General features: G+C 40.1%; 1 protein-coding gene across 7 annotated transcripts; it reads left to right on the top strand.

The window, feature by feature from the left end:
* Positions 1–18: 18 nt before the first annotated feature.
* Positions 19–21700, top strand: ark2n (arkadia (rnf111) N-terminal like PKA signaling regulator 2n). Of its 7 annotated transcripts, XM_064308943.1 has the most exons (6): positions 19–290; positions 3254–4126; positions 15734–15913; positions 18120–18246; positions 18493–18717; positions 19731–21700. In XM_064308943.1, exons 2-5 carry the CDS (start codon positions 3343–3345, stop codon positions 18680–18682), a joined length of 1281 nt encoding a protein of 426 aa, XP_064165013.1. In that variant the 5' UTR covers positions 19–290; positions 3254–3342; the 3' UTR covers positions 18683–18717; positions 19731–21700. The 7 variants fall into 7 exon arrangements, with proteins under 7 accessions (XP_064165013.1, XP_064165016.1, XP_064165012.1 ...); XM_064308946.1 differs by having other exon boundaries at positions 15818–15913; positions 18493–21700; XM_064308942.1 differs by having other exon boundaries at positions 18493–21700.
* Positions 21701–22168: the final 468 nt, after the last annotated feature.

Here is a 22168-nt window from a genome sequence, read left to right as displayed (position 1 = left end):
CCCGCCGCAGCAGACGAGGACGCTGTCTTCTCTCGGATAAATGTGGATACATTGACCGGAAATGACGCACAGCATTTTGATCCGAACAACGGCTTGTGGTGACATTTTAAAATAACTAGCTAGCCAAGTAGTATAAGGTACAGGAAGGTGCTAGGTAGCTAGCAAGAGGGGGAAAATAGATTTGGCCATAATTTCTCATAAAGTTTACTATGTACCAATTTAGAGTGGTACACAGTTTAAGATGTTAAAGAAGTCAGGAACGTAGCTGAAGACGAACATTTATCATCCAGGTAAGTTACGTTAATAAGCTGCTAAAAGATTGTCCATTTTCAGCTAGACCCTAGCTATTTTATCCAGCTAGTTCGCTAGTAATGCTGGGTGCTATAACGTTAGGTAGCTATGTCCTTCCATTTTGTAGCCACGACTTCTAGCTTGCTTACTTCATATCTGGATTTACCGCTAACAACATTAATTGCTTGTCATAGTTGGCCAATTAACCGTTTTTAATCGAATAGAGTTGTAATTGGTTTAGTAGACTGATTAACTAGTACTAGCGGAATATCGTAACGTTAACCGAGCTACAACGTTACCTAGCCAGCTCCTGGAACAAGTATAGAACACGATGTGAAAATAGTTCTCTGGATAGCTAGCTAACTTGTCCACTTGGCTATAACGATAGCGTAACTATCTTACTTGTTAATGCTAGATTTGTTTTAAGTTAATTGTGAAGTTATAGTCAGGGTAACAGAAACGAAGTTGTTTGGAACGAAACTTTTACTTTGTACTTTGCTAACCTATCCTTCGCTGTAGCCAGTTAGTTTTCCGATGCACCCAGCTGTCGCGTAAGGCAATCGCCTGTTGTGTCGAAATGTATTGTATCAAGTGTATTTGCGTTCTCGTTTTTGTATGAATACGCAGGTTATTTTGGCTAACGTTGAGTAATCTGACTTTATGACAGACACCACGATTGCATAAAACAAGCTTATGGTTGCCGCTATTATGTTTTTCATGCATGCTAGATGAGTGTCTAGTCTCGATGATGGCCTGAAAATGTAGCTTTCTGCAAGAAGGTAACGGAGCAGCCCCTGCTTTTATGTTAACTAACTTTAGCTAAAACGATAGGTCTTTGCAAGCTCCACTAAACATGATTTTACAATGTATCCCATGCTGTGCATTCAGTTAAGTCTTATTGTCTACTTTGTTTGTAACCCGTTTGTATATCCATATTTCAGGCTCCTTGTTTACTGAAGTTGAGCCTCGGGATCTGTTGCCGCAGCATATCGCGCCTACGCTGACTAGCCGGCTAGCCACATCGTTTGGTAGCGCAGTGAGAAATCTGAAAGGCGCACTTTATGTTGAAGTTGGCTGGGTGGCGAACTGGGCTAGTTGCAGTTCTGCGAGTTTTTTTAGTATGTCGTGATAACGTTTTCGGATGCATTTGGTTCGCTAGATTGAAATATTTGAAGGTAACGTTACATACCTCAACATTGGCTAGCTAACTTGGCAACCTACCTAACGGCATGTGTTTAGTTGGTTGAAATTAAAGTTAGTTTCTGACGAATGTTCCGTTGTAGTCGGTGGGTCGAGTGGTTAGTTGGCTGCAGCGTTTTCTGTCATGGTTCTGCAGGTGTTGTTGGCTAAGTAGTTGGCACGTTAGCGTTTGTGTGCCAGCTAACGTTAGAGTAAATGTTGCGGATTTCTGTAGCACTGCGTCATTTTCACTGTAGTAGTCATGTACGGTCTCGGAATGGCATAAGCCTTAGCTATCTCCATAAACGTGTTTTTAAGGACAGTAGCTCGCTGATTACCTACGCTCGGTTACTTAACTAGCTAACTCACAGGCAGTGTCATCTCTGGTGATGTTCTAGTGGTTTTACTTTTTGCAATACTTTACCACCATGCTCACGAACATTTTTTCCCTGGATGAAAACAGTAATTAGCTGACTGTTTTGGGTGCAACGTGTAACGTTAATGGATGGGAGGCTATGCTTGCTTAGTGGCATACAAACCATCTACAACAGTGAAAACTAGGCGAAAGTCCTCTGTGGAGCTGTTGATATAGTTCTGTAACTCCACAGGTTACAAGCATCCAGAAATGATACTTAACAGAATGGACAGTAACAAACGTATATAGTCACAGACAAGGTAGCAGAACGGGCATAGTCGTAGACATGCCATTCATCTGGAATTCGGTGAATGACCTGCAATGGTGTCCACGTTAGATGTATGCCTACCAGTGCTGCAAATAAATGTCAGCTGTATTGGATAAAATGTATTTTAGTCAACTTGAGTACAAGATAGAAATATACCTGCCACATTAGGGACATTTTGGAAGCAATACGTGTACTTTAGTTTTAGTTTAGATTTAATGGCGAAGGCTGCTGACCATATTTTAATTGCAACATTTTCAAGTCAATTTACAGTTAAATGTTAAAATGGTGTAAGATGTGAACCATTTCATTGTCTGCTGTGACTCCAGTTTACAAGTTGGAAGAAACAAAAAGTTCAAGATGAAAGTCAACATTCACTAGCTTCCCGGCAGTGTTGACTATAAACACACATTCACCCTTCATTAATTTTAAATATTCAGTTAAAGTTATGATGGCTGTAGTCCTGGCTATCAAGCTCTTCAGCATTGTCTAAGCTAGATAGTAAGTCAAATAGTGGAATTTGTCTAAGTAGGTTGAACAAAATAATACATTTTCTTGTTAAATTGTTGAGTTATTCGGATATCTATTGTATCTATTAATATCTCTCACATGCTACCTAAAATAGCCATGGCTAGTTCTGGAGTCCAACAATATGGTTGAATTCTGAAGTGAATTCTATATTTGACCAGAAGATGGAGTGCAGAGACATTAGGAAAAATAAATAAACATTCTAATGTTGGTGAGCCCGCTACTTCACCTTACAGTTAATAAATGCCAAGTGCTGCTACCATGTCTTGACCTTGCTAGCTAGACACATGTCTTGTGGAGCTATAGAATGCTTTTAGCTTTCTTTAAGGCAGCTTGCTATCTAAAATCACTATTTAACAAATTGTTATAAAATCTATTTTGATGAATGCATAGCTTAGGGTTTTTAGACTTTTTGGGAGCTGACTATCTGTACCAAGGCTTCACTCCCTGATACATTGCATTAGCGAAACACAATGGAATAATTGGCTTTGGTGCCGGTACATTGCATGAACAAAGCAGTGTTCGAAGTCGTAGGATAACAAAGACGACAAGCTTATCACTGTTCTGCATTTCAGGTTTGGTCCTGCTCGGACCCGTTCAACTGGCGTGCCCCGACAATCTGTGCTCTCGGACTAGAGACAGAGAGGCTCTGCACTTCCCTGACATGAAGATGGCAGACACGGAGAAGGCTGAGGAATTTGCAGACTCAGAGACCCCACCAGAGCACCCTACGGAAGGATCGGCGGCGACTTGCGTGGCCGGCGCAGGACAGGACGAGCCTGTTAAGACGGAGACAACCTCCCCTTCTGAGAAGGAGGTTGGCAGCCCCTTGCAGTCGGAGCCCAGCCTGCTGTCCATGCCCTGCCTGCTGATGGAGCTGCGGAGAGACTCCCCGGAGTCCCAGCAGGCCTCCACAGAGAGCGAGAAGCAGCCTTCCTCCGGGCGAGCCTACGAGAGCGACTCCTCCAACCCCTGCATGCTCTCGCCGTCCTCCAGCGGCCACCTGGCAGACTCGGACACGCTCTCCTCCGGGGACGAGGTCGCCGGCGCGCGGGCGGGGGGCGACGGCGGCGCCGTCGAAGAGGGGGACCCCAGCGCGGCGGCCGGGGGCCCCGCCGCCGCGGGCGCCAGGAAGTCCAGGCGGTTGCGGTCCGAGAGCGAAATGTCCAGCGCAATGGCGGCAAAGAAGAACCGCTGCCAGCCAAGCGGGGCGGAGAAGCAGCCCAACGGCCGACTAGCCAAGGTGAAGGGTCACCAGAGCCAGAAGCACAAGGAGCGCATGAGGCTGCTGCGGCAGAAGAGGGAAGCGGCGGCCCGTAAGAAGTACAACCTGCTGCAGGACAGCAGTACGAGCGACAGCGACCTGACCTGCGACTCCAGCACCAGCTCCTCGGACGACGACGACGAGGTGTCAGGGAGCAGCAAGACAATCACCACTAACATCCCAGGTATATCCTCACGTACGAAACCTGGGCTTTCCCACGGGAAGCCTCACCTTGCAAGTGCACTTTTGCTTTTCGAGAATCAAAGTTTACATCGAGTCTTTTGCATAGATTTGCATCGTCTTGTACCTTTCTTTCCTTTCCACCTTCCTTTCTGGAACATTTTCATTTTAAATGGCTCAGCCAGAATGTTGCACTGGGGTTAGCTTTTCTTATTACTGATACATATGGCATTATCCAGTGTATTGGTTTCACGTTTAATCTCTGCATATTGCATAGAACAATGTAAATGAGCAGTCTTCTTACAGGCAGTTCTTTGAAGCACACAACAATGTGATATTATGCCAAAGCTGAAACTGACATGTAAGCACTAAATGGCTTGCCCTTCATGTCTTTGCTTTAGTTAGGTTTAACTGAATTTATTCAGAAACCTGCTGGCTCATTAGCAGTTGAGCTGTTGAACTGTTAAGATTGTTCAATATGATTGAAGTTCATTTAGTACAGCGTGATTCACCATTAGGGGTATCTTTGATTAGAATGATGTCCCTGCAATGTGAAGATATTGGGCTTCATTTATCAAATGTGTGCCAAACGGCAGCATCCGGACAGATTGCACGAGTGCTTGAAACTGTTCGTGTTGTGCCTGTAAATGAGAGAACACGGTTGTAAAGCTTGCTTTGATTAATTGTTTTATTATTCCATTCATTCATCTTTTATTTTGATTTGAGAACAGTAGCAAAATTATTATTGGATATTATAATTATTAAAATTATTATATAAAAAAAATCAGTTGTTCAACATTAAAACAGGTGATGTGTCATGTAGCCTACATAATCCTGATTCATCTGAGTAGTGCTTAATTGCTATTGCAATAGCCTATAAATTCCATAGAACATGTAAATGAAGTTTGCAGTAAATAGGGTAGAAATCATAGCCTTGGCTTCCATTGCTATGGCTGACCTGATCTCCAAAGACCAGGCCAATTTGTTTGCTAAGGATAATGGGTCCCGAGTTGGTTCTGACTGCCCAGACACCTTCTGACACTGGCACAGGACAATTACACGCAAAATGCTTCGTTTTACGAAAATATTGATAAATGAGGCCCAATGATTGGTTCATTTATTTTGGTGTTAATTTAAAAAAAAAAAAAAAAAAAAAAGGATATATTTTTGTACGTGGTATGTGTGTGAGGTCATTGAAATCTGAAAATGGCCAGTTATTCAGTTAATTTAAAAGGAATAATGAAAACCTGAATTTTTAGCAAGCCTATTTTTAGTATTCCAAATTATATTAACATTTTAAGATAGATGGAATGAGCTACCTCATACATTCCACGAATGTTTAAACTTCTGTGGGCATCACCCTACCGGTGTTATTTGTGTTGACCTACGGCTTCTACTTTCCATATTTGATTTATTATACACAGGTTAGGGTGAGAAATGAAACCTCCATTTGAGGTGTTCGACTTTTTTTTTTTTTTGCCTCATCTATACACACTGCCAGGGGGAAATCCTTGATCAAATATGAATATTCTCTTGCAAAGAAAGCCTTTTATTTGAAATGGTCCATTCTGGATACAGAAACACACACAATTTGACTTGTGGACATCTGGAAAGTGCAGCAGTCTCACATTTTCTATCTAGGACACCTCAATATACTGGTGACTTTTAGAAATCATATATTTCCATAGGTTGCAGTTGTTGTTTTTTTTGGGTTTTTTTTTACGTAGTTGTGAAATTTTCTGGAGGTCTGGCTGCAAATGTTTATGGGGTAGGGCTGGTGGTTTGATCATTTGTATTGTGTGGTTCAGATGCATCCACCCATTGGTCTGTTGTGATTTATGGTTATTTGTTTTACTAAGTTTGTAAGTCAATGAAATTTGAAAGTTCTCCAGTGTAAAAAGTAGAAAAAAAAGTTATCTTTTTAAACTTTAGACTGAGAACTCTGAAAGCTGAATTTGGAAACTATGGGTATAAGAGTAAGTTATGAGTAGAGTTTATTTGTAACATTTAGTATGAATGCTTGATTTTGTAATTTATCATTTTTATTATATAATTAAATCTACTATTTAATTTTTTATATTTATAGTTTAGGGATGTCACAAGAACCGATACTTCAGTACCACATTGATGCCAAAATTCAGAAAACCGTACGGTGCTAGTTTTTTTAAGGTAACAGTAGTACTGAGTCAAAATTGGTATTGCACTTCTTTGTCTGACAACAAGCAGAGGAAGACATCTAAGAAAGCTGGGAAACTTGCAAACACCTACCAGCATGGGAGAATAAGTGAAATGGCGAACAAGTAACCTAGTGCTCCTGCAATGATGGACAACCAAAAAGTGTACTTTGAGAAATCAAAATAAATGTTGTGGTTTAAAATATCAGTTTAACTTTAAATTAATGTATTGTGGACAAACATCTTGGTGTGATATTGCCAACTTACTACTTTGTGACTTAAACTCACTCACATTTTCCTCCCCATTTAATCAATGGTAAGAGTAGGACCATGAAGCTACCGAAAAACTGATAGATTTTACCAAGTATAGTTTACATTTATCGGGTTTTGGAACATTGGTCTGCGTACTTCTGGTGTAATTTACATTGCATCTGTACACTCAAATCGCTTTGCCTTGTTGATAGCAACCAAAGGCATACCATGCAGCATTTTTACCTTGAAAATATTAAATAACCATGGTAAGGCATATCTATGATGCTCTGGCAGTCTCTGTCTTTGTGCATCTTTACCTGTACTTGTTATTTTAAGATGTGTTTTGGACGTTTCTGGTCATGGTGCTCTTCTATGTGGGTGGGTGTGGGTGTGGCTACAGAGCCTGTGGTTTGCAATCAGATTTCAACGTGGAGTGTTTTTTGCTAGCTAGCTAGCCGCTGCTTCGGCTCAGATACAGAAAAGACAAAATGACAAGTCGACAGGGCACACTAAAGAACTAGTTAACTTGGAATTGCTTGTCCTCAGTGGACACAGTTGAAGTTTGCCAAGTGGGTGAAAAGCGACTCAGAGCTCACTTGCTTTCTGTTGGACCTGAAAATAATAGTACCTCTAGCTGTACAGCTAGGGTTACCAGATGTCCAGTTTTTCACTGGAATGCCCATTTTTCAAATTATTTGAATCAGCAAGGCTTAGAAATCCTGCATAGTCTGCCTCTAAAAATCAGTTTTATGGGTTGGGGCTATTGGCTTGTTTTGGCTACGTCAGACTGACCTCATGCAGTGATAAATAAAGGCTAAGAACACACATGCACTTTGGCCTACTTCTTGTAACTTTCATTACAATTACATTACAGGCATTTAGAAGACTCTCTTATCCAGAGCGACTTCCACAACGTTTTACATAGCATTTACATTGCATCCATTTATACACCTGAATATATACTGAAGCAATGCAGGTTAAGTACCTTGCTCAAGGGTAGAACGGCAGCGTCCTACCGGGGAATCGAAAAGGCATATCTGTGATACACCCTCAATCTGTTTTTATGCACTTTCACCAAATTTGTGCACCTTTACCTGGATTTGTTAATCTTAAATGTACTAAGGATTGTTTTTGGGCTTGGAGCGCTTTTCTGTGTGGGCAGGGGTAGGTGTGGCTTCAGAGCCTGTGGTTTGGGATCAGATTTCAGTGGAGTGTTTGCTATAGCTAGCTAGCCGCTGTAATGGACCTGATACTGTGAAGCAAAAAGACTAGCCGACGGGGTTTGTTCAGGAACTCTAGTTCTTATAACCTTGGAATTGCTTTTCCTCTGTGGCGTCAGCTGAAGTTCGGGGATGAAAAGTGATGCGGTGCTGGCTTGTTTTCTGTTGCACCTGTAAGTAATGTTACCGCTAGCTATGCAGCCTAATGTTTGGTACGAGTAACTGATGGGAGAAATTTACCAGTAGTTTCTAATGAATTTGCATTTCTCTGACTGGGTTGGTTATTTGTGGGCGAGTGGGCGGGGTTAAAGACTGAGAATGAGACTTCTTTGATGGTAAACACAGGCTAAAAAATCCTGCATAGTATGCCTTTAAAAATGTTGGTGATATTTCATCAGTGTTTTAATCAATGATTTGACCAGTTTCCGATTTAGAATGGTTCATGTTTAATTTCTACTGAAATTACCTTCTATGATTTTTAATGTTCAGCAATATATTTTCAGCATTGCATGATTTTTTTTTCTCCCCCCATCCGCATGCGAGAGTAAATTCACATGAACTCCAAACCAGGCATGAAAAAAAAAAAGTTCTGAAATGATTCTTATCGAATGGCCTCAATGTCTTTAAAGCTGGCTTTGGCCGTGCCGAGGGATCTTCAGGAGTGACCAGTCAAATTCAGGGCCTGCTGGACAGCGGAGCAGCCTGGGACCGGAACAGCATTGGGAATGTTCTGGAAGAGGCCATGACGCGCTTTGCTGTGATGCAGCGGCAGACGGAGGAGCGTTTCCGCGTGTGGATGGAGAAGCTCACGCGGCTCGACTCGGACGAAGACTCGTCCAAGAACTCCAGCGACCCCAGGGAGCCCAGAAGACACTCGGGCCGCCAGAGGGGGCCCCGCCCTTCCCCGCCCAGCTCCTTCTTGCCGTCCTCCGAATCGCAGGAAACCTTGGCGTCATATGGAATAACCAGGCAGAATGTTGCCGTGGTGCCGCTCCCCCTCAACAACAACCCCCCCGAAATGATTTCCCAAAATGGAAACCCTTCTGGCGAAGACCCTAATCTTTTAAACATTTAACAATGAAATCTGCTGGACTGAAAGCAGAATGCTATCTGTTAAAATCCACTGATTAGACTAATTTTCAGTAAACAAGTATCCCAGGATAAGATTTCCAACAGTGTGATATTCTACAGTTCCTTCTCTTTGTAGACAGCAGAAGTTGAGGAACGTATATGCGTGAAAATGATCACCTTTGTCCTGCAAATAGTTTGACGTAGTTTCCGAATGTGATGATAATGCATAGTCACCGTACAGTAACACAGATGGGAATCGTATATTAGAGAAGGCATTTTCTGTTACTTAAGTGTTTGTTTGTTTTTTTTTTTGTTTGTTTTTTTGCAGCTGAATGGTAAAACCTTATTGCTATTACAGGTTTCACACCATTTCATACCATAGAACTGGAACTGTGTTTTGGGTCTTTAGAGAACACTTGTTTTGACATAAAAATTCAGAATACACCTTATCATTGGTTACTCAGCTTGCTCAGGCATTTAAATACACATGGCAAGATCCCTGTGCCCCTTCTGAATTGGATGAATATCAGTTTAAAACGTTAATCAATAGGGAGAAAGCTGCATTTGTGCCAGAAAAGGGCCTTTGCATCTTTCTAGAAATAATCAGTGGCTCATCTGAAGATGGATGCAAATATCTTTTTGGAGCTGCTGCTGTTGCAAGGACCTGCTGTGGGTGACTCGTGTCTCTGGCAGGTTTTGATTCATCAGATGCTAATGAAAGGTTTTCAGTCCCATCTTCTTTATACTTTGGATGAAAAAGAAAGAAGGGATTTTCAAAGACATGGAAACTTGCAGCTAAATGGAAGATGGGGGGGCTGGGGGAAATCCAACTTGTAGTGTGGGTGAGCACTTTTTGCACGTGCCTTTTTAAATGAAAATCCCAATGGTAATGTGTGAAAATAAGTGTGCCATTAATCAAGAATTACTTTCAAGCATTTCACTGACTACTGAGCTTTGAGGCAGCAATCCTGTATTTTTAGAATGATGCTGTTAGCTAAAAAGTCACTTGTTAGATTAATTTATAGAATAGTTGGTGATTCTTTCTTATTTTTTATTAAAATGATAAATTTCTGAATTTACCTTGAAGTGTCGGCAGTATATTCTCAAATTCTGTGTTTTATGTAACAAAGATATTTTCTGAACGAATTAAGGTTCAGGCCCCCTTCTGTTTCTTGTATTCATACTGGTAATCCAGTGTGCTTTCTGACACATTACACCAATCGCATTCTGAAGTACAGTCCAGGTGCCAATAACAGACTGCATGAATGCTGCAACTTGCATTAATGCCACCGATTGGTTGACTGCCGTCAATACTTGTTTTCACTGCATCTTCATTCGGTTCTAGTCTTTCTAGGCTTCGTCATTTGGTGTGTGTTTCTCTCAAGCTGCAGTAGTGTTTCAGTTAGCCTTGTCAAGAATTGTTAGCCTTATCCATCAGTGTTGTTTTTCTGCTGTAGTCTGAACTGTAGGCCTACTTTCATTTGTGTTAAAAAAATAAAATAAATAAAATTAGACCTGCTTCATCGCTGATAGCCCACCTGTTTTGATCCATATTTCCCAAATATAGAACACAATCTCTGGAGTGAATTATTTCAGAGTCTGGAATTATTCTTGGTTGTTTAGATACCTAAAAGGTATGATGACCCTTTAATTTTTTTTGTCTCCTATGGCCTACCTTGCCAAGCATTTTCTTGATATTTGCTCTCATCAAAACTATAAAAACAGTTTTAAAGCCTTAATTATGTACTGTATCGGTCACTGTGGTCCAGGGCAATTTATACAGCTTTTGTGAATAGAGATGATGAAAGGTTCCAAGAGGACTGCCCTACTCTATGCACTAACCCCCACTGGTGCATGTAAGTTTTTATGGAGAAATGGGACATTTCGATTTGTGTCTGTGTAGGTACGTATGGTGTGAAATAATAAGAGGGAGTGGTGTGTTTCATTTTAAATTAATCCTGAAAGATTCTGCACCACACTGAATTTTTTTTTTTTTTTTAAGATTACTGTAGATATGTTTTACAGTTTTGGCAGTGTTCCTCTCTTTGGCCAATGCATGCAGAAGTAAAACCAAGAAAACGTCCACCGCTTAAATTTTTAAAAATCAAATCACGTTAACTGTAGCCTTGGATGGCTCTGACTTTTCCGTAATTCGGAACCCTTTCACATGTTCAGTGTTGCACATTGTGGAACATATGCAAGTATAGTTGACCTATTAAAATGGAAAACAAAAATCACTGCTTGTAGGTCAATTTGCTTCTAAATGCAGGTAAATCACCTTAAATGTTTAATCCTTTTGGGTTTTTGTGGCATGCATGAGTTGTCCTATGCCAGAGTGACAGTTTGAGATTTTAGGGGACTGATTTATTTTTGAAAAATATGTCCAATATATGTTAATCAACACTGAACACATACACTGAAAAAATGTAACTTGTCTTCTAGAAAGGAAGTATATATTTTGTGCATTGATTGGCATATTTTTATTTTGTCAGATGAGAGCTTCAAGCACATTTCTCATAACTGCATGTTTAAGTGAAGCCAGTGGGTTTCCATATAGGACAGGAATGATTTATCAGGTCATGTTGCCTCAGAATTTATAATGGTGCATTTCATAACTTTTTCAAAGTGAACAATGTGGTCTCTGATCCTCTGCTCTATGGCCATCATGAAATTGACATCCGATTAAAAGGACGACCAGACGAACAGCTCATTTGAATGTACTTAGGTTGATGGCTTTCAATTGATAAACTTTTCATTCTAGTTCAGTAATAACTAAATTAATATTTTGGTTGCTCACCTGAGACACAGTATGTCCTGCAGCTATGTTTTGCTTTTTAAAGAAAGGAAAGCATATTATTTATATGAGAAATAACTGCACATCACTGCAGAGCTGAGAGAAACACACATGCATTTTTTTTTTGTCTTAAAATGTGGCATGCTATTTTGCTTTAAATTTCAACTTTCACTTAAGGACCATAGTGCCAAAATTGTAACTGTCTACTGGGCACATGGATTGAAAGCAATCTTGTTCTTTGTGTTTAGTTTTTCAGATAATACGTCTTCTCAGATGAATGCCTTGTCCCCTTTTGAATGCCAGGGAAAGTCATAATGGTTTCCACAGTCCCCTTTTGGTTTCTTATCCGTTCTCGTTGCGGATGTTTGGTGTTACCAAAGAAGTGCTGCCAAACTGGAGTTTCACTCGCTCTGTGGATAAATTTGTAATGAACTGTAGCGTTCGGTTCCAACGCTAAGCTGCCTCTGTGTCAAAACGGCTGTGCAAGACTGACTCCTACTACACACTTCTAGAACTTTAAGGCATGTAGTCTGCTTAAAGGCATGGCTAATTTAGGTTTGTAATCCAACGGGATTCCTAAAACAGGGTATATATAGACTGCTACAGCCAAAGCATGCCCTGGATATCGGTTCTAAAAAGCTGCTTAATCTTTATTCACATGTAGATACTTGATTTTTTTTAAATTTTATTTTATTTGATGGTCTTTTAAACTCTACAGCTGTTGTTGCATTCCATTCCCTGTGAGCTTTTTTGCCATTCAGAAATTCATGTGAAATACAGTTTCATTAGGTGAGGGGTGGGGAGTGGGGGGCATGGGCAGGTTCTTTCTTTGACATCCATTTATTTGAATTCCCTTTATTTTTCTTTGGACAACCTCTGATTTACATGGCCATTGGATAGTTTTTCATATGCAGCTGAGGTGACTGAATGCTATTTTATGCTTGTGAGTACTTATCATTTTGTCCATTTAAATGGCTACTGTAAGGCGTTACAAACAAAACAGTTAATTTGGTACAGTGCTTCATGTTCTACCCAGTAATCACTTAAAGGCAAATACAAACTATGTTAAGGTGGGGCAGTCGAGCATTTAATTTTGGCAGAATTGTGATAATGTTGTTGTAGCAAATTGATCTTTTTCATTCAAGGCCCATTTGTGTTGGTCTACCCCAAGGCATGGTAAACTTTTACCACGTTTCCAACATGGAACTGACCATGCCTGCAAGTGAACAGGGGGTAGTCTGTGTGTACAGCAGGCAGTGATTGGTAGGTACTAGGGAGAAATACGCCTTTTTATTTGCAAACCCTTACAGTATCCTTACAGTTGTGTAATCTGTCCTGTTCACACCAAAGTGTTTACAAGGGATGACTTTTTAACTGTGTTGGGAATGCTGCCTTCTCTTTTGTTGCAGTGCCATAAGATTTTTTGCTGGTTTAGGTCACATCTAAGGGGTCATTAAGTTTGTTTGGTTTCAGAAAAAACACTTGAGTGTACCACTTGCTTTTGATTTGCAAGTGGAGATTAAGGTGTGTTTATTTGGCTAGTTAATTTTCTTCATGCAGTGTGTATAGACCTGTAAAACTGACTCGCAGTAAATAAAGTTCATTTTGAAATGTAACATTGAATGTTGTTTTTCAACCGGTGAATATGAAGGGGGTGACATAAAAGCCATAATAATTTAATGTTATAATTGAAATATGATATCATATTCTTTTAATAACTCATATTAGATGGCCTGAGGTGGTAATTTAATTAGGATCAAGTACACTTTTGTTTTCTTAATCTTTAAAGATGAAACTTTCTTGAAGAAACCAGGACAATTTGGATGTAGAAAGTAGGACAGATCTGGTAGTCATTTCAACAAATTGTCATGACCTTGGCCACTGTTTAGGGACGTGCATGGTAGTCTGTTATTAAAGTAGTTACCTCTTGATTCTAATGCATGTTATCACTGTTTTTGGAAAGTTATCACTTATCACTTATTTGGAAAGCCTGTATGTAAGTTAATTTGACAAGTGCCCCTATTTATATTTTCTTAAAAATGGTATTCTGCAATATTCAACTCAAAATCCTAAATGATACAGTTCAAATTATTTTTGTCCAAACCTCATCTAAGCTGGATCCTTGAGCTTGTCCAAACCTTCTTCCTCAGAATTTACGGTTGAGCTGTATCGATGCTTGAAAGAACCTTTGTGGTCCTGAACGTTCATTTGGATACCCACTGTAATACAGGAACTAGCAACCAAGAGTCTCCAGGTGAATGGTCCATGTCACCTTTCCAGCAAATAGCCCTCACTGTGATGTGTAGTCCCATTCATACAACCGTAGTGGTTTTTATTAGTAATTTTTCATAAAAATGTATTCCTTTAAATTAATGAATTTCAGAATGCCCTAAATGTCCCCTACACTCAGGTAGAAGCTATTTCAATAGCATACCCAAAAATATGTTTCCTGAAAAAATTTTTACATAACCTATATCATGGTGTAAAGATGCCTTTTATCGCGAGTCAAACAAAAGCTAGACAAACTATTTCGCAAGGCTTTTGATATTAAAAAGCACTTGTTAAATGACACGTCTTATTTTAGAAGTTGTTTTTTGTTTTTCTTTAAGCAAAAACATGTCAAAACTGATGTGGTTGTGGTATGTACTTGTGCCTTGCAAACAAATTAGCCTACTTTGTAGCTATGATGTTCTTATGAGAGAATGCAGTGGCCCATCCACTGATGGTAAAATACTGTATTTAAATGAAGCAAGTCAAAATGTTCTTTTTTCAGCTGTACCTTTTCTTTTTGTAATTTACAGTTGGTTCAAACTTTTTTTGATGCATGTTGTTATCTGAAGATGCCCCCAATCCTCTCAACACGTTACGCACAATAATGATTGCACATAATTCTCACTGAACTGTATAATGCTGTATTGGGCAATGTTACAGTGTGCTGCTTGTTTTTACTACTGATGAAGAGTTGAAGTTATGTCCAAACACAGATATAATCATGGGTAGGTGGCTGGTGTATTAATCTGCATGTGTATCATTAATTGGAAAAAGCATGATTCACACCTTACATTCTAGAACAGTTCAGAGTAATTGTGCTGTTCTTATGTGCTCAGTACTAACTATTTTTAACCAACCATATTTACTCTGAAGAGTGTTCATCTTTGTATGCAAAATGTGTGAAAAGTGATGGTAATTTTTGTAAAGCATGGAGCTTCAGTGTATTAACATTCATCTGAAATGAGTAACTGATGCATTGAGGTGCTGGGAGGGGTGAAATCCAGCCATCGTAACACTGATGTGATGTTACTTCAGCATGGAAACTGGTATTCGCCTGCCTTTGCAGTTGCAAGGCCCCATAATGTTTTTGGTGCTGCACACTGATTTTCATGTTGCTTGCCTTTCTGCATATCATATGTACTATAAATTAACTGAGAATGATCTGCTGAGTTTACCAAATATACTTGGGATTTTCCTGAGCTGTATCCCAGCATTTGGGCAGAGCAAGTGAGAGCATGACTTCTCCAAGTCATGTGGTTTGAATCTGGACAGTAATTGCTTTCAAAGATTTTGCTCAGATAAATTTCATGTATGTGTGCATGCTTGAATATGATACTTGATATCTTAACACGGTTGGCTCTGAAGTTTGTTTAGAAAAATGTATGCAACCCCCCATAAAGCTATCATGCTTTAGGTGAGGTGAGTTTGAACATAGAGTTCAAACATAGATAATTTACTTGTTATTCAGTAAGAGTCTTGTACTGATCATGGAATATTTTCAAGGCATGATTTTTTTCATATTCCTTTCCCTGTCTGCTGTAGCTCCTAGGTGTTGGTTATTTTATGAAAGTGGTAGTGAATGTTTCATTTTGCACACTGAGTTCTGCTGTGACAGTTTGTTGGGCAGTGCTTCTATGGGGTAATTTTTGGGGTGCAGGCACTGAATAACCTGAAGAAGTTGCAGAACAGGGCTGGTTTTTCACAGTGTTGTCAGAGAGGTCACCCAAGACTAACTGACTGCTTCCATGTTGTATTCATCCTTGTTGGCTCTTGTAAGGAACTCTGGGGGCCAGGTGGAGTAACGTGTAGTATTTTCTGTGTTCCTACAGATGGGCCTCCAGTAATTGCACACTGTGATATTTCAGACACTAATTCTGACCAGGAGGCCTTAAGTGTGGACAATCTGCTTGCAGCTGCTGTAGCTCAGGAGCTAGAAACATTCAGAACCCAGGATTTGGGAGCAAATTCTTTGGCAGAAAGAGGGCATCTTGGTTCAGGATCCCAAACAGGTTAGTTTCAAATGTGGCAAATCAAGCTGTCCTTTCCCATCGCACATGGTGAATTGTAATGCCTTGATAAAAAAAAATAAAAAAAATAACAAAAACAAATAAATAAAAAAAACACTTTTTTCAAAATACTTTTATTCATGTCAAGGAGATGAGGACATACAAGCTCAGTTCACAGAGAATATAAAAGACTTGAGTTTCACTTGGGTCTGGAGTGGGTAATAGAATCTCATCAGTGTAAAATTTCACCCATATAGGTAATCTGTAATCTTAGAGGGCTACTATACATAGAACTGGGCATGCTACCATTGTACCATAATTGTGTTTGTTTGTTTGCCTGCTTGTATATTTTCTTTGAAATTGTGAGCTACTGTGAAAATATTTATGGCTTATGGGAATATATTGGTAACTTTAGCAGCATTTTGACAAAATATCTTGGAAAAATATTATTTGCTGAGGTGTTAGTCATTCAATATTGTACTTCCTGCCTCGTCTCCTAACTCATCATGTGTGTTTGCAAGCACTTTCACTTTATGAGTTTTGGGTGGGTCAGAAAAAAAACAAGACTATGTTGCCTGTGGTCAATGATTCTGTGTCTCCAGATTTATTTATTTGTTCTTTAATACATTTTTCTGACATAGTCTGAATAATGCCATTCACATCATGTTCAGTTTGCCCTTTCCTGTCAATTTCAAAAGTATCTAAACCTGTAATTATAAGCAATGGACCTATTACCTCAGGTTCTCTAGGACAAATGTTTTCCTGCCAAATACTGACACCTGCTGATGTTTAATTTCCTCAGTCTTGAAACCATACAAGAGCAATTGAACAATGAACAGTACATCAGATACTAGTTGTACAATTGTAATATTCATTCAGTTGTGGAAAGCTGCCATCTCTAAGAATGTGTTTGGCAAATGGCTTTAAAAAGGCTGCATGTCTGGTTTCAAATTTGCGCATTTTTAGCATTTCAGTAACGTCATCTGCCAGGCAGCTGAGACTGTATTGCAAGCTGCGAGTTCACAGCTGTGGCGCACATCATATTGCAGTGAATTCTGACTTTATTATGCTTGTGAGTTGGAGAATTCACTGCGGTAGATGAAAATAACTGTGCTGGTTATCTGATTAAAGGAGATTTAGGTAGCATATTTAGCTTTAAATCAAAGTAATAAATGTTTTACAAGCCTGGATATGAACATTTTAAATGGCTGTTCTCAGTTTGTTCTACATGGCTGAAGGTGTCTTGTATTGAATGTTTGAGTGGATTTAAGCGTAATTTTGACTTTCATCCATTTAAAACTGTGGTCACAGTATTTGATGTCCTGGTGAATACACGCGTAGAGCCAATTGTAAAGCTATTCTCTTAAGTTGGGTTTCTTTTCTCATCCTATTTTAATCCTTGTAGGTCATAGTCACAGGAGTATACATGTCACTCCCCCACCGTATAATTTGCTTCTGAAATTACAGCAGACATCTACCCTTGGAGACTGCAGCTGTGTAGCTGTATTTTCCCACTGCTCAAAAACGCAAAGAAAATGGGTTTCCCTGCAGTGCTGCAGCTCATTCAGAACGTCCTCCCACACTGTGAATGAGCCTTACTCACCCATAGCTAAACAGATGGTGATTCACCCTTGCAAACTTGCTAGTCTGCGGGGGTTGGCTCATTTCAAATGGCAAATGGTTGAACGGAGACTGCAGGACTCATGTCTTTGTAGAAGTGTCCTGGGCAGTGGATCCAGCTAAAGCGCTGATGCGTCTTTCAGACCAAAAACCAATCCCAGCAACCCCAGAGCTGACTGAGTCAGAGTCCCATTGGGGTAAGGCGTAGTTGGCCTTTACTCCTCTTCAGCAGGCCTGGCTGCTCAGGCATCTGTGCTCTGCATACACCAGCTGCACATGAAGAGCCCTCCTCCAGCGGCATTACCGCCCAGTCCAGCTGCTGAAGGCTGACTGAAAATTAGCGCTGGCGTGCAGCAGAATCTGTGCATCCCAAATGCTCTAAAGTTCAACTGCAAGAACCTGGAATCGAATTGATGATCGGAATGTCAATTTGCATCTTCTTTCTTTTTCGGTCACTTGGTGGACTGTGGCTCACGTTCAAGTCCACAGAATGTGCCTGGTGTCTGTGAAGGCCTTTGTTTCAAATGGCACCCATTCCAATGAAGACGATTCCCTCCAACACTGAGGTACACTTGTCTTGTTGTTGCAGGTCATGCAGAGGCAGAGTTTGCACAAGGCGACACGCCCACATGTGGACCTCTTCAGATCAATGAGGAAATCAACATCCCTTCCTCGGATAGCGAGGTGGAAATTGTTGGCGTGCAAGAAAACACGAGGTTGGTGGAACATTCTTCTCACTGCAAAATCTTATTTCTAGATAAGCTAAGACAGAAGCTATTGCCCACAGGCAGAAATTGACAATGAAAGTGAATCATCAATGTTCAGATTTTATGAGATATGCTGTTGCCAAACCATTCGCTCACCATTGACCTCAAATGGAAAATTACATGATTGCTGAATCATGGCTGCTCGGCTGTAGCAGAAATATGTTTCTTTGTCTGACAGTCTGTCGTTGTGTCCAGATGCATCCATCCCCGAGGAGGTGTGATCCAGAACATGTCGTCCTGGAAACATGGCCCGGTTGCCCAGTACAACAGCACAAGGCAGTCGCACCTGTGGACAGCAGTCTCACCCCAGCCCAACTGGGTGTCCCCGCCAGAAGTGGTGGACCTCACTTTGGACGAGGACGCCAGGCGCAAATACCTACTGTGAGCGAGCGATGCACTGATGAGCCTGTCCCCCTCGAAGTGCGCTGAAGAAATCCCCCCCCCCCCCCTCCGGCCCCCTCCTGGAGGCCCTCCCTGGTGTTACAGACAAACTTGTAACTTGTGGACACTTCCTTTTCTGAGTGCTGTCTATTTTTACCTTACTGTCAAATCTTGTGTACAAGACCGTTCCTTGCTTTTGCCTGGAGTTTGTTTCTTAAGATGGTCGTGTGATAATCAGAGACATACTTATGCACAAGATTTTATGGTAAATATAGCAATATTGTTTTTTACCTCTCTGACCCAGAGGCATGTTTTTCAGTAGGCATTATTTAAACAAGCTATAAAGTAAATATAATGACTTAAAGTTGCTGCATTTTAAAGACTTGCAAGGCTTCTGAAAAGTTGTAGATTTGTTCAGGGGCTATAATCCTTAAGATTTGTCAAAGTTCTTGGTTCCAACCTTAGTTAATGTTGGATTGTTTTTATAGACTTATTGCTGCTTGCTCACTACTGATACTCTGTCATTGTTGCATCATCAGTGATTTGTTTTGAATATTAATTGGCAGCTGTGATGTTTCATATAACCTCTGAGAGCACCTCTGGCTTTATAGTCACACATTATCAGTGTTAGTCGACATTCAAGGGTGGTACATTTGTTTAGTTTCTTAAGCCCAGTAACAAAGTTCATACTGTCCGCAGCAATAAGTGGATGCAATTTCCACGTACAAACCTAGGTTGCTCCATGGGATTCAGTGGCACTTCACTCATTTTTGTTTTGCAAGGAATGTCATGTCATAAATAGTGTAGAATTCCACTTTTCCAGATTTTTCTAGTCATCCTTGTAACAGTGCTGTAGTGTGACAATAGCCTATATGCGTAATACATACTGCATATACTGTAAGGAGAGAGAGGTGGACAGACAGACACGGTAAAATTGTGCTGTTGAATTTCTCCAGAATTGAGTTGTTTGATTTAGTCAGTAATATAGTTCGCTATAATGTTTTTGTGCTTCCAGAATAACCATGTAGTCCATCACCATATGCTTTTTGCAGACTCACAGCACCTCCATCAGCGCATGGAGAACATGGCTTCCCGTGTGTGAGGTCTGCATGTCAGGGCTCTAAGTGCTCCTTGCCCAAGACGGCACTGTTGATGTCACAATCTCAGAACATGACTGAAGTCATAGATTTGTAGACCACTTGTGAATTGCCTTGATGAAAGGGATCCAAAAATTGCACAAGAATTTCACAGCAAATAAACGGCAAACGTTCATTTCACTACTGCAGCACCAGTCACGTGCTCTGCGTGGGTCTCCATATTGTTGTAATAGAAACCGATAAACACATTATCCTCTTCCATTCAATGGTTTTGCTTTTAGTCCAGATGTTGAGTGAAATGGCACAGCAGTTATTTTTTAAATCACTATGGACGTGTTCACGTGCATTTCAAACCGTCAACTCGGTGTAAGTACAACAGGAACGAAGCCAAGCTGTCTTTAAAATGCCAGCGAGAATGATGAGCCTTCCTTCCACTCCCTTAATAACCCCCAACTGTAACTGAAAATATTCTGGAACTTTCATCATAGATTTAATCGCAAAGCATCATGGCCTGTATGCCTCAGAATGTGCACTATTTTGTTTCAGAATCCTGTATATTCTTTTACCTTTAACAGGGCATCCTTTGCCTAATATACAAAAGATATTTTAATAATAGATGTGAATTTGTTACATGAATATCAGGAAAAAATGCTGGTGTGTGAGACTAATGTTTGAGGGGCACAGAGTTATGCTTTAGGCATTTGATGATTGAGTTTAACAAACTGTTTTCTTCGGTGTGATCACTGTGCTGTCCCTATATGTTTATCCCAGCTAGAATAAGCTGGGGCACTGTTTTAAACTGATATTTCAACGTTTAACACTTCTGCTTCATTTCAATTTGTTACTTGCTTCAGAAGACATTGAAAAGCCACTTCATGCATATGAAGAGTATCGTGAAACACTCTGAGACCCTGATTTAGCATGATTGGTCTCATAAAGGGAATTGAGTTCACCAAAGTCCAAACTGAACCTCTTTCTATTCAACATGGCTGTTAATACATCTGTATATGCCAACATATTTGTCCTCAGTTGTAAAATTATGGAATTTGGAAGTATGAAATTCCTTGAATTCACGGACTAAATCTGTTTCATTGTTTGACAATTGATTATGACAAAATGCTCTGCTCGGTACTTCACTTGGGTCTTTGAATGGAATGAATAAAATCAAAACTTGAATGTGAAACACTACCCCCACAGAGCAGATGTTCAACCAGCTGCTTCATTAGTATACCCCCCCCCCTCCCCTCCCCCCATGCAATGGGTTTGTTTTCAAATTTGGTTACCATAAATGCCCAGACTGTTTTACTTGGTTCGGTTTAAACCACTGGATGCACCAAATGCTTCATTTGAATTTAGCCTGGACCTCATCATCTTTCATGGAAGACTGTATGTACTCTACTGACCTGAATAATTGTAATACACTTCCTTGGGCCCCAACCTTATGCACAATAAGGGAGGTATCTTGTCTGTGTCCTCAAACTTCTAAATATGGTGTGGAATGTTTGACTTGAACCAAATATATTATAAAATGAGTCACCTAGCATTGCAATCCCTTAAAAAATCAAAATGCAATAAGAATGCTGGGTAAAATTGTTCTGTCTAGTTTGACATTTAGATATTATAGTTTGTGTTGCATATGAAACTAGGTTATATGGTTAAGCTCAAGCATGGTTCATTTAAAGGCAGTTATAATTGAATTTATCCTCTCACCCGCAATTTCTGCATTTCCCCTCGTAACGCAGTCCTTTTATGTTATTCTCATTGTTTTTATTTTTACTTTTAAGTATTTAAAATTAACAAAATGTTGAGTGTTAATATTTTTTCTTGCTTGCGCAAGTCCCTGACTTCCTTGAAATTTTAAGTCTGTAGTATAAAAAGAACTATTTTAAGGCAAAATAAATAGAGTGTATTATTTAAAGACTAAAGAGGTTGTCTGTTTTCTTCTTTTTATTTAGTTTTTTAAGAGAAATATTTCTTCATGCAATGACATGGGGTGTACAATAATGTATAGTGTATTGTTTTAAATGTCTCCTGGTTGAATAATGTGGTGATAACCTGTTTAAAGTAACCAGTCCTCAGTGTGCATGTTTTTTGTTAAAATGCAAGATGGTTGTCTGTATGAATTTCTTGATGGGGATGTCTTGTCTGCACCACATGCGTTGGGAGATATTTTCGTTGGGCAGAAATACTGTGAGGGGGTCAGAGAGCATTTTACACAAGGCTGAGGCGGTCTTTCGTCGGTTCATTCGTCCGCGTTTTCTACACGGCTGTGCCGAAGGCTTTAGTAATAAGCGGTAGTGCCCTTCTGTAACCTTACACTCCAAAACGGTATTGTCCAAGGTATTGTCTTTCAAGGTCTTAGTTTGCTTCACTTTCATTACGGCATAATAATC

Source organism: Anguilla rostrata, chromosome 14, assembly GCF_018555375.3.
Source record: "Anguilla rostrata isolate EN2019 chromosome 14, ASM1855537v3, whole genome shotgun sequence".
In the NCBI taxonomy this organism is placed as follows: Eukaryota; Metazoa; Chordata; class Actinopteri; order Anguilliformes; family Anguillidae; genus Anguilla; species Anguilla rostrata.
The sequence above is the reverse complement of the archived record's forward strand: the minus strand, read 5'-3'. Positions and strand labels throughout refer to the sequence as shown.